Below are 13,125 nucleotides of genomic sequence, written 5' to 3' on the forward strand. Positions count from 1 at the left end.
AAAAAAAATACAATCAGTAACTAGTAATCCATAACTAATCTATGGATTTATGCTCCAATTTTCAGCTGTTCTGAATTCAGCATTTACTGTCTCTTAGCGAAGCCACATCTTTTACTGCTACAGTAACACGTTTGGTGTGGGACAGCATTATTTCGTATTTATTAAAAACCCGACATTATCCATACCTGTTCATGAGGGGGGGGGAAGTTTTGAAGTTTTTCCCAGCTTGCACTGGGGCACAACTCAGGGAGGAATGTTGGTATTTGAAAAGTGACTCTCACAAATTGTATTGAATTGTTAGTTTGAGTGAAAAATATCCCCAAATTATCTCAAATGAGAAGATTAGATCCAGAACATAACTCGAGGCTCGGGCGCTTAACAGCATGAGTGGATGAGGGCGGGTGGGGGGTGAGGGGGATAATTATATGTTTAAAATGGCTTCGCCACACTCGATAAGAGAAACCACAAAAGTACAGGAATGCCAAAAGCGTTAATCCCGCTACGGCTGCTGATTATAGGCTGCGGCACATTTCAACTCTGCAGCGCATGGATCTTTCACTGAGGATGATCACTGTACCCTGCAGTGGGATATTGTTTTTTTTACAATTATGCTAATTGCTAACAGCAACAGTGCTCTGCAAAAGGACTGCTGCATATATGCATAACTTAGCTTTACCAAATAAAGCTTTTAGCTGGATTTTGGCTGTGGACACACACATGGCAGGAAGCCCGATAAAACAAACAAGCTGTGAAGGTTGCTCCAAACCGAGTGTTTCTAATACAGCTTAATAAAAAATATTTCTCGGGTGTTATTGAAAACAGTTGGGTTTCCACTATCAAAATAACTGAAGGTTGATTTTTTTTTTTTCCACTGTTCCATCAGGGGTTTAGGCATGATTTCATATTTTTTTCATTATCTTAAAAGAGGGTATATGTCACTGTTGTGACAACCAAAGAACCAAAACAAGTTGGGTATCTGGGTTTTTTTATATAACAATGGGGAGGACTCCATCCTTTACTAATTTTATGTGGAAAAATATATATTTTTACATCTATAGCTACAGCTTATCTTTAGTGAAATAAACTTTATACTTAAGATGCACAACATCTGATTTCATTACTTCATATCTGACACAATTTATATAAAATAGCGAGAAGCGGCACATGGAAAATTGAACCCAAACACTATCTGACAAAATAATATCATGCTTAAACAAAAGATTTGTATTCCAGATTTGTTTACATATGATAATAATAACAATCTCTTTCTATTGTATTCTTTATGAAGTCAATAAGACACATCATCCCATCAAATAACAGAAAGAATTAAGAAAATAATCATGACATATTTTTTACTTTTTTTTTTCAAAAATATTAGTCCCTTTCTGACTATAAACACTACTATTTCATTTTCATTAAAGTGTCCTAAAGAATGGTATAACGTTTAAACAAATAGTGTAAATAAATCCTCCCACAAATGTGTGTTATGTATGAGCAAATCCACAATTCACAGTACGTACACACATAGAAAACAATAAATTTCTTTTAGTTAATATATTCCAAAATATAATTTTATACACAAATATATATATATATATATATATTTATACTCTCTGTAGAAAGCTTTATACATGTTTACATGAGGAGAGAAAAAAATGAAAAGCTTTAAGATGATACACATTCTGGTTACTGCTTACAGAGTTAAATGATAGCAGGGAAAGGGCCCAGTTTGTCCTCCACACACATACAGCAATCATTCATCAACGGTGGAGTAATCGTGGTGCTGCAGTTTGAAGAAGGCAGGAAACTATATGTTGGTAAAAGTCAGCTTCAGCTGCAGCTTGTTCAACACACAGTCAGTGCCGAGATTCATAGAAAAACATCTGGGAAAAGGAAAACCAAACGCTTTATGTTTGATCTCTTAAAAATGACAACAAAAAACTCTCTCATAAGGAGTTCAATGATTCATCAGCCAACTGACAAAGTTAGTCCTCGTGTTATCATGAGAACAAACCAAATCTTTATTTTGCAGCCTTTCAAATGTAAAAATGTTCTGCTTTCACTTTATAACTTTGGTTTTGGGGTTGTTGGTCTGACGGGCAATTGATTATCTAATAATTAAAACTGTGGGATCCAAACCATGATTACCATATAAAACCACGACTGTCAAAACTGTTAACGTAGTTTCTGTTATTATAAAATCTGATTAATGAAGCTCACGCTGATGATCCAGCGAAACTCCAAAGAAGAAAGAAAAAAAAAAAACTACTTTGCACACACGAGTAATTACAGTATTATACAAAAATATACAGGCCTTGAACGAGCAAGTCAGCGCTTCGAGAAATACCCTTATTCACTTGCTTAACATGAGTTGCATCAGTATTGAATATAGTGCTGAAAGCAGTGGCGGACTAGCGTAGCGTAGCATACAAACTTCCGGCAGAAAGAATCAGTAATATGCAGCACAAAAAGGCCACGCTTAAAAATGTCCCAAATTTTCATTTTAACTTTTCTGATATTTTTTTTTTATAAAAAGACAAGATCTAAAGTAGCATGTATTTTTAAAAAATCTTTGCTTTACACAAAAGTTGGTGATAAGCTAGGTTTAGCATAAGGAATAGCCTAGCTGCTAGCATCACGGTGTCCAAAGCTTTAGTTTGGTGGGCCTATTTCCAAACTTTTGGACAGAGTATTTAATGTTCACTAATCCACAAACCTAAGGGATAGTTCAGTCCTATAACTGAGCCTGGGCAACATTTTTTTTTTACATAAAATGTAAAATGTTCAATAATATTTCATAAAAGAGATATAAAAATTAAATCACATAAATCAATTTATGGCCATTTTTGTAACTTTAGCATTAAAAAGGTCTCACACATAACAGAGTCAATCACTCCCTGCAATAAGTTCCAAAACAATGCCTGCCCACTGTATAATTTATTTATTATTCATGTCATAATTATAGTCTTGCTGTCACAAATAAATATTGATTCCTAATATTTTGTATTTTATATTCACCATGACTTAAACATACTGAGTGTTTTAGGCCTATTACCCGGAACTAGTCTTCCTAGAAATGACTACCACTCCCCTGAACTACTCATTTCCACCAGGTATGCTAAGCTAGGCCACTCATCAACTGAACAGAGCTCTATAATTCACACACAGACAAAAGAAGTGTCAATCATCTCAAATAAGAATAAGCAAATATTTCTCTTAATGCTGAAGTCTTCCATTAACAACAGCTAGTAAAAGGGAACCCATAATGCCCCTGTGAAGTTGAGTGAAACTAAAACTCAAATCTTTGCCTATACCAAGAGTTACTAAAGCATACTATTAGATCAATATACTTTACCGACCTGTGTGGCTGAATCCATTAAAAAGTACAAACAATTCGAAAACGTGGAATTTTCTCAGCATGTCTTTCACATTTTTCATTCACATTTTTTTGGCATTTACCCTTTTGAATACATTCATACCCAGACTACCTTTTTAAAGCCATAATCTCTGTGTCAAGATGATGACTTGTTCATACTGCACACTTGTCCGCATGAAAATAGTGGTTTATTTGCTTCCTTGCAACTTTCTAGGTTCCACTGTCATAAAACAACGTGCTCCGGCCCAGCCATCAACATCTCACTTACTAATACTGACGTCACTCCAGCCTTATTGTGTTGGCTTGCTCTCTGAGCACACCTGCTTAGCACAACCAGCCCCAATCAAACCATTTAAGGTCAAAACAAAAGGCTGTGTTGTGGTCAGAAAAAAGCAGCATTTGGATTCGAAAGAAATGTCTGGAATAAACTTGCATCTGTTTCTCGGATGAGGCTGCCAAGCTGTGTCTCAGAACTAACACACATCAACATAACCAAGACAGTTCATTTGTCTGCACACACTTAAAGTGGCACCAATTTAGCACAAGGACTTAAGGTGTTATTTTTTCTTTTTTTTGTAATCATGCTTTTTTTTCTGTCCTGTCACGTCCCCAAAAATAATTCCTTTCATGGAAGGAGATAACAAACCGGTCCCTGTGAACCGTCAGAACTTCCTGGCAGTGCATCCTGCTGGGCTACGCGGTGCTGCTGCTGGAACACGGCGTGCTTTGCATGCTGCCGATACTGTGGCCTGTACTGCTGTTCTCCGAGGCAGGCTGGGACTTCTGGACCGGCTGTGTGCCAGCTGTCTCACCTAGATGTAGAGCAGAAGAGGGAGTGTGGCCGCGGGAGAAAGGGGATTGGACCAGAGGGAGAGAGGAAAAATGAGTATAATTTACAAAAAAGCCAACCCTAGGCAAGAACATTACAAAGTGATTTGGTTAAAGCTACAAATTGAACTCCTCTAAGACTGTCGAGCCTCCATTGTTCTTCTGCACACAGAATAAATGGGCTGCATAAAGCTCCTACTGTTTACTATAACTGCCACTTGACATAAAGCTTTCACTGAAGCCCGTATAAAATCTGAGCATTCCTATTTAGATTAATGTACTTTTATCCCTAAGAAAAAATGTGTACTTTTACGTATAAAGAACTCGGGACTTCATCTGCCCTCATTTTTGACCATTTTCAACCATAATCTGCCACAGATTCTGTTTTTAAAAACGAATCCTCTAAAGATGCCACCTCAAAACGACCAGAAACAAATGGTCGCATCCTATCTGACAGATGATATTTTAAACAAAGAGAAGAAGATGTTTCTACGTTCACAGAGTTCATTTCTGTCTGGAACCAATTAGCCTTGCTTTAGCAGATAAAGGCGAACAAACACAACACGGGCCCTGTGACCGGAGCTCAAACCAATGACTGGTTTATTGTTCTATGTCTAAATAAGCGTTTCATTTCGTAAACTCTTGGGATCCAATGGCTAAAATGAAGGGAAAATAGAAGTGCTTGAGTTTGTTTCCAAAAACCGTCTCTGACAGACAATGAACAGCTTCTGAAATAAAGCCAAGTCTGTGTTTAATTTGAGTATTTGGCACAATTATTACTGCAGTGTGTCCCTCGCTTGCTTTATAGCTTATCTGAAATGAAGATAACACATTTTCTCCTGGAGAGAGATTGTTCTATCGATAGTTTAGTTTGTACTAGAGGTCGTGTGTGTTTTATACATATGCTTGCATATATGACAGGCATATGTATCCACAGGCATCCCTTTCCCTCTTTCGGGCCCCACATTTCTCCTAATGTTTACCAGAACAGGGCTGCCAGCAGTCTTTCCCTCACAGGACCAAGAGTGCTGCAAAACAAAGGCACTTGGATTCACCTCATCTGTCAGAGGAAATTTAAATTCCCAAGTCTGATATTATCTTTCTAGATAGGAAAGATAAAGGCTGCTTTTATCTGACCGAAACATAAAGTGAATGAAAACTCTCTATGAAAGTTGTTGTAACAGATGTCTACTTAGGGACAATTTGCCTTAGATTTCAGTTTGGGAAAACACTGACCCCAGTATCTCTTGGATACAAAAATTCAAACATACAATGTCTTTGTAGTGGCTAAGGATACAGTAACAGCATCCAGGACAGAAACCTCTCCACCCAACATCCGCTCTTTGCATGCACCTGCACAGAAAGCACGCTAACACAAAGTTAGCAACGAACCCGGCTTCATGACGCAGTCAGGCTTGTTCTACCCTACTCCTTCTACAGCAGAATCCCTGTGGTGATCTCTGTGAGGTGATCTTTGGGCTGGTTAATATTCAGAATTTCTTTTGGTAGAATTTTCCCAGACCATGACAGCCAGAATCAGCCAAGCATGCTTTTCAAGGGCAGGAGAAACCAGAGCTTCCACATAAAACCCAGTCGTAGGACTGGGAGAACATACAAACTCTACATTAAAAATAACGACATAGCTCTGGCTATAAGACCACGTTGCCATTATAATTTTATAAAGGCTTGTGGAGTAATATTGCAGAAATTTGGACTCTAAAGTGAAATCTAAAAACAACACAAAGCTCTGCAAAATTTTATATATTTACAGCACAACTTTGAGCTAAATCCTAATGTGACAAAGATAATATGGTTATGTTTAACCGTCTCTTACTCACCATATCTGTCCAGCTTTTAAGCATGACGACATTTGGGAATTAGGACTAAACAGAAAGTAAAGCAGGGGCCCATGGCATTAGCGTCGGTCTTGAATGTAGTAAGTATAAGACACATTCACATTGTGATAAGTAAAAAGTATTTTAATTCATTTTAAGGGGCGTATAAAGTATTTATCATGGAGTTGAGCTCATTTGATACTAATTTATACAAAAGTCAGCCTCAACAAAAATCATGTAATCGTGAAAAAAGTGTTTCAGTAGTGACTCAACAGAATGCCATTGTCATGCTCTGATTGAGCTTAGAAAAGTTGGTGTGGCCGTCTAGGTTTAGGTTAGATAAAACAGTGAGTTTTCGGATTATCTTAGTAACGTATTTAAGATATGAGTGATAGTGGGACAATTTAATATGGCCAGATGAGCTTGTTTAAGCATTTCTGAAATAGCAAGGCTTGTTGTGTGTTCTCACGGTCAGAGGAAGGACAAACAATGACCTGGTGACAGTGTGTGGGATGTACTGGAACAAATTTGATCCGAATGGGTCCAACTTTCAACCTGCAAGTTTTGCTGTGGGTATCAGATTACACGGGACACATTTAAAAGTCCTGCAGCATCCTAGGCCTCCAAGTGACTGGACCTGCTTAGGTAGGAGAGGTCCTAACATTTTGGCTCATCGGTGTCTCACTGAATTTCAGAGCAGATAATGTGTGAAGTTTCTCCTTGTGTCTGGCTGTTTTAACAGTTGGTTTCATTTTGTGGATGAAAACAAAATTCTTGCACAAGGTGACAACAGCTCCAGCAATCTCCAGCAACCTACAAGCCAACTACAATATATGTGCCAAGACAATGAGAAAACTGTCAAAGGTTATAATGTGAGGTTGATGTTAAAGCATTTACGTTGCTGACTGCCTTGTAGGGAAATAAATCGTAATAGATAGAAAAACCCAAAATATAATTCCAAGGACTATATCTAACTGTTTTCTGAGAGGTCCTCAGACCCTGAGGGGATAGACTCAGTTTAGTTTTCTTGTTTCATCATTGGTTTAAAATATGCTCTCAAGTGGTATTTTGAGTGGTTGCTTTGGAGGATATACTTTCTTGGGTTTACATGGGACAGAAAGTGTTGCCATATAAGGTCATTTCAACTAATCCTGCTTAAAACACCCATCTAAAAGTGTATTTTAATAATGGAAGGAACTTGTGCCTTAAAGTCATCGCCATGCATGTTTCCTCCTAACTGCTATCTCCACCCCTGTTTTTCATGCGTGTTCACCTTTGATATGTACTGCCAGCCAAATGTAAAGATTTGTCTTTCTTTCTTGGTCACCCACTAGAAAATCCATGAAGCACAAGTGAAGTGGTTTTCTGAAGAGAAGCCAATACCAATATTGTGACAAAGATAAAGGCACTAAACTCTGACAGCTGATCTTTACGTCTAAAAGATATTCAGAAAGAGCTAAACTCTCATTAATGTGACAGAGCATGACTGGAACAGTTTGCAGCACTGTAACCCGACACGTGCCTGTATTGTTGTAACTACCTGGGAGACTGATTTACACTGCCAAACTGTGAGCTCTTAAAAAAACGTTCACTTTACATACCGAATGCTAAAGTGAAACAGCCCAAGTCCTTCTGCAAAACGCACTCAGCTCACAGATAGTCAGTTAAAAACTAAGGCAGAGAAGAACAGGGCAGCTCTATGCAACGGTGAACTCAGTGGGCTGCTGGGAACTCACTTCCTCTCATAGGTCAGTTAGGGTCAGCGGGCTGGGGACGAAGGGGAAGGTCTTGGCATCTAATGGACAGATTGTGTGTCTTTTCCTGTGAGCGCCCACTAAACCCTACAAGGGGAATTTCCAACTCGTCTCCAGCCATTGTACTGGGAATGTACTGAGAAAGACCACCCCATGGCCCCCAAAACATTCAAAGGCAGGAAAGAGAAGAGCTCTTGCTGCTGACCAACAGGATATATTTACAGTAGAGGAGTCAATACGTTATTGTGAGCAGGCCTCTGTCAGCAGCAGGATGTTTGGCAATCACAGCAGCACATTTCTGGCACAGAGACCCTCAGGCATTCCTTTGCATCTTATCTTTTCATTAATGTGGAGAAGTGAGTTGGGGCCACGGAGAGGCAGGTAAAGAACCTACCTGTGTGCGCGTAGATGAACCACAGAGCTGCGGTCAAGAGAGCCCCGATGACAAAGGCTGCAAAGGCGATGCCCACCACCACAGGAGTGTCCAGTACATACACTACTGAACAACAAACCAACACAGAACATGGTTTTAATGTTAAACAAGTGTATTATACATACAAATACAGTACAAATATAAATGACCTAAAATGTGTAAAACAAGAAAACAAATATTAGGAACTGAAATCGTAACTAAGTTCACCTTTTACCCAGTCACACTGCCCTAGCATCTATTGCCTATATTCTTGGACTCTAATAGAGTAGCTATGCATGATTTACAAAAAACAAACAAAAAAAACAACAACTATTGCCTGGCCTAGTTAGCTGTGTTATCAGCAAACTACAGATCCATAGTTACTGGTAAATTCTAGTTACCTTCTTCAGTTTGAAAGAAAAAAGTCCAGCAAGCATCACAACTGTTATGGTAAGGACCAATATGAAATAATAAGTGACCTAAGCTGATGATTCCTTATATAGCTTCATTATTTACTGGTTTATCTTATGCAGTTTATTCATTTTTGGGATCCATATAATCCACTTATATACACACGGACATACGCAAAATAAAATGCAATCATATAATACTTACCATCAGGAGAGGGCTTACGTGGCTCTTCTGATAATTCTGATGTAGGATCTGCAAAAACAACATATAATAGTTTAAATATATGTTGACTATTGCGTGTACAGATGCACAGTATACAGTATGAATTATGGTACATTAAAATAGCACAATGCAAGCTCTGAGTCAGCCTGTCAGGAGCAGCAGATTGCTGATACTGCAGTGTGTTGATAAGCAATTCTCTGTGGAATGTGATCCAGAAATCTGAACCAGGAAAACGCTGAAAAAGCAGCTATTCTGTAAGCCGGCAGTGTCCTAACGGATGAACCTTTTAACTCCAACCAATCATGCTCACCCATTTATTTCAAGCCATCTGGAAGGCTTTCAAAAGTGAAATTAGCTATAATAACGTCTTAACAAACAATACAAAGGCGCTTGTGTACGGGCGAACTCAAGAGGCAAACCTGGTATACGTCCAAGCCTGGGGCACAATGGCTGCTATTCTCGGACAGGACACCTTTAAGTTTTCATCTCGGGTAATGGATGATGACAGGTCATCAGAGAAGACTTTAATTTCAGAGGGGACGATGGCCAGAGGACGTCCTCTGTGCCACCCTACTCCCCTTCGGTCTGGAGCTATCTGTCCCGGGTGACTTGTTATGCTAAAAATGTCGAGGCCATGAACACATGCAGCCTCATAAGCAGAAGATAAAGGAGGAATATACAGACTGAACCCAGCAAAGCACAGGAGTGTTTAATGCTCTCGTGTTAACTCGACTCAGAGATCATGTGCAAAGCTGAAAGCTCGGTGCTTTCAAATACTGCCTTGATGTCTATAGGGTACAGTTCTCTGCAGGACATCTGACTGGTCTTGAATGTTGTTTTCTACTTTTAACAGAACCAGACATCTGCTTCAAAGTTGAACTTTTGATTTATGCTAGCTTTATGTTGTTGCCAAACTTGAAACAGCCCTGATATCTCTACGAACATCATTTATTTATGTAAATTTGCCTGATGTGGAAAGAAGCACTCCTGCGTAATGACTTGTTTTTGTTCAACTTTGGCCTTTCGTCATAGAGCTGTTGCTCCAAGACTCTCAACACAGAAGAGTTTCAAACTTATAAACCATGCAAAGGTTGAACTCCGTAGCTCAAAACATGTTATTTAACCCAGCTCAGGTCCACAAGGTTACTAGCTCTGCCTAAAGTGCGGTGTACAATCTGCAAGCATATGTCAAAGATTTACTCTCTTCTTTTGTTCATACTCTGCTGAGGCATGAATCCTAACTCATGTTCATCCTTTCTTTTTCAGAACTAAAAAAAATACGTTTTATGATATTTTTAATGATAAAGTGAGCTTCTTGACATCTGGCCAGTGAATACAGCAAACCATATGGAGAGCCTCATTCAGTTGGTTTTAAAATAATAAATGAGATATTTTATGAGAAATCAGTTACTTAGAAAGACAAAGTTATCTAAAGGATGAACGCATTCATATATCAAACACTGCAGTTCAACCTGTTCAGTTCAATGTGATATAAAAAATTATCCTCTGCCTTTACACTTTGCAGACTTTAAACTAAATTAATACTACATGTACTGATGTGATGATATAACCAACACTGCCAGCCTCTCAGATAGATTATACCTTTCAAGTTTTTCTAAACGTTCCTGAACCCATAAAAAAGGGATCAAATTTATTGACGTTGTGAAGCAGTAAATCTAATTTTGATGGTAGAGCTTTGAGGCTGTTATGTTTTTCCATGCACCAAGTTGGCCACAAGTGGCTCCCTTTGATTTGTAGATTGAACTCAGCTTTTTGGGATGTTGTCCAGTGCAGAACCGTGGCCCTTGAAAAGGCTGCTTATTTTGTTTGCCATCCTAGCATAAGCGATGCCTTTGTGTTCTTTGAATTCGAGGGGTTTTTTTTTCCAGTGTGTTTATGGCATAAGTGTGTTTACTTACTCCATGGAAAATAAACCCGCTGCACTGGCATAGTGGTGCAGGCAGTGCACCCTGCCTGTACCACTTTGGACTAGCTTGGCTTAGACACTCAGCCATTACTTCAAATTTCACCGTCTCTGTTCACCAATATCCTCAGCATCAACACTGGCATGTCTGTGCTAAAAAGTGACTCCATCCATTTAGTATCATCGCCCAGCATTGGAGGCTGATGTCCAATTAAAATGTAATAAAGCCACAAACTTCTGGTTAGAATTATCCTGCACAACTCTGACTCACACTAGAGCTCAGACAAGTAGGAACTTTAAAGCTAGTAAAATTACTGATGTTTAAGAGTAAGACCAGGATCTGAAAAATACCATCAGTGCATACACTGCAACTGGGAGAAATCAATCAATCAATAAATTGTTTGGTCTATGAAGAGCTCATCACAACTGATATTAACATCCGAACAAAATACAGGGTTCAAATCCACAATGGAACACTATTCTGAATAGCACACATATACTGTAGCACAGAGATTGACCAAGCCAATACCAAAACCAAGTTTCGTTAGGTAAAGGAGTAATCAGTCTATTTTCTACCATTGTGAAATAGCGGTTGGGCTGTAGCTTACACCAATTAAAATGATCTAATTTACATCAAATCACAAGCCAACAAACATGACTCAAACTGACCCCAGGTCTCATGTTGATGTCATTGCTCAGAGGGGGATGCTAATATGAAAAATGCTGGCAGTCCGCTAGAGAAAAGGCACTGATTATATCAGTCCATTTAGGTTTAGGTCATAATAAATATCATGTGAAGGCATTACCTCAGGTCTCCATCCTGCCTTCTAAATGTACTTACACCCCCTGAGGTGCTACGATAAAGAGTGTGAACCAACAAGTGACTAAACATCGAGGGACCTTTAGGCTCTGATTGGGCGCTCAAAGCCAACAAGTGGACCACCGCTCCTCATTTTCCCCCTCACTAGTGGAAAGCTGAGGCCACAGTGAAGGGCCTAAGTGAAAACAACTGGATCTTAGTAACGTATGACTGTTCTTTTCCATGTCTCCCTCAGCATGGTCTGGTCCACAGCAGAACTGGGCCTCAGCGTTAGCACACTCCCCTTTATCAGCCATATGCTAGTTTGAACACACACACCCAAAAACACACTCTTGTGTACAGATGTCAATGTAAACGGAGACACACCATATGTGTATGCCTAAGCACCTGTATACACAATCATATACACACAACACAGTTAATAAGGACCAGATGTTGGACCGTGATCCCGTCGTTTGGTCTGATCTCCAAGTATCGACTTTATGCGGTTCCTCTGCCTTCAGAATTGCTTCTTTCACTGTGCATACTCGTATTTGTGGGTGTCACAGTTCCAAGCACAACTGAACTCCTGGTGTAAACAGATGTAAATTATGTTTGCTTTTGCTTTTACTGACCTGGTATGTGGCTCAAGTCATCCACCACAACCAGCGGTTGAGTCGAGACCTTTTTGTTCATCATCATCGCCATGATATTGTCCACAGAGAGAGAATCACAGTTTTCAATGGGTGGCAAACACTGTGCAGAAAATTTTTTAAAAAAAAACCTAATTAATAACTTGACATTCATATTTCTCAAACTCAAAAGTGCATTCACTCATATCTGCTCAAAAGTACTAATTTGGAATTCAAAGTAAGGAAAAGCTTGCCATCTTCACCTACTACAGCTGATGGCAACTGTAATATGTTAGCACCACAATCACAAGCCAGCCTCAGGATACTACACACACACACACACACACACACACACACACACACACACACACACACACACACACACACAACCCCGTTCAGCTATCTTAGTGAGGACTTTCATTGACATAATGGTTTCCCTAGCCCCTTACCCTAACCATTAAAAATGATTGCCTAACCCTAACCCTTACAAAAAAAAAAACAAAAAGAAAAACATGACTCTATTAGTGGTAGAAATAAGCTTATAATTATTTTTATATCTAAAATATTAAATAATTATATAAAAAATATTATATTCATATCAGATGGATTAGACAGTTTCCTCTTGCACTGAGATTGCAAATAAATGTGTGATTTATAAAAACTAACAAAAAATTATGTGGGAATATTGAAGACTAACAATTAACCTCACAATTAATTTTAAGAGCACAAAATAAAGCACAATAAGACTCAGTGTTTTGTGGAGGCTAAATCCCCTCCACAATTCTTTGGAGGAATCTGTCTGCCTTTCTGGTTTTAATATAATGTTTTTAGTTTATTTTTAGGATTTTTTTATATATATACCACACTTCCCATTAGCTCAAAAGGTGAATTCTTACACAATAATTTAATCGAAGGACCAGTCAGTCAGATGG

At 38.8% G+C, this 13,125-nt stretch overlaps 1 protein-coding gene across 3 annotated transcripts in view; it reads right to left on the bottom strand.

The window, feature by feature from the left end:
• Positions 1-1,746: 1,746 nt before the first annotated feature.
• tgfbr3 (transforming growth factor, beta receptor III) overlaps positions 1,747-13,125 on the bottom strand; it is a 68,582-nt gene continuing 57,203 nt past the window's right edge. Inside the window, exons 14-18 of one of the 3 annotated variants that reach the window (XM_026160146.2) lie at positions 12,197-12,317; positions 8,821-8,868; positions 8,188-8,292; positions 4,023-4,188; positions 1,747-1,883 (exon numbers count right to left, since the gene is read on the bottom strand). In XM_026160146.2, coding sequence (XP_026015931.2) covers positions 4,070-4,188; positions 8,188-8,292; positions 8,821-8,868; positions 12,197-12,317 — 393 coding nt within the window. In that variant the 3' untranslated portion in view covers positions 1,747-1,883; positions 4,023-4,069. Of the gene's footprint in view, positions 1,884-3,926; positions 4,189-8,187; positions 8,293-8,820; positions 8,869-12,196; positions 12,318-13,125 lie in introns of those variants that run through there. The other 2 variants (XM_026160147.2, XM_026160145.2) reach the window with 2 other exon arrangements.

This window comes from Astatotilapia calliptera, chromosome 23, assembly GCF_964374335.1.
Source record: "Astatotilapia calliptera chromosome 23, fAstCal68.1, whole genome shotgun sequence".
NCBI classification, from domain to species: domain Eukaryota; kingdom Metazoa; phylum Chordata; class Actinopteri; order Cichliformes; family Cichlidae; genus Astatotilapia; species Astatotilapia calliptera.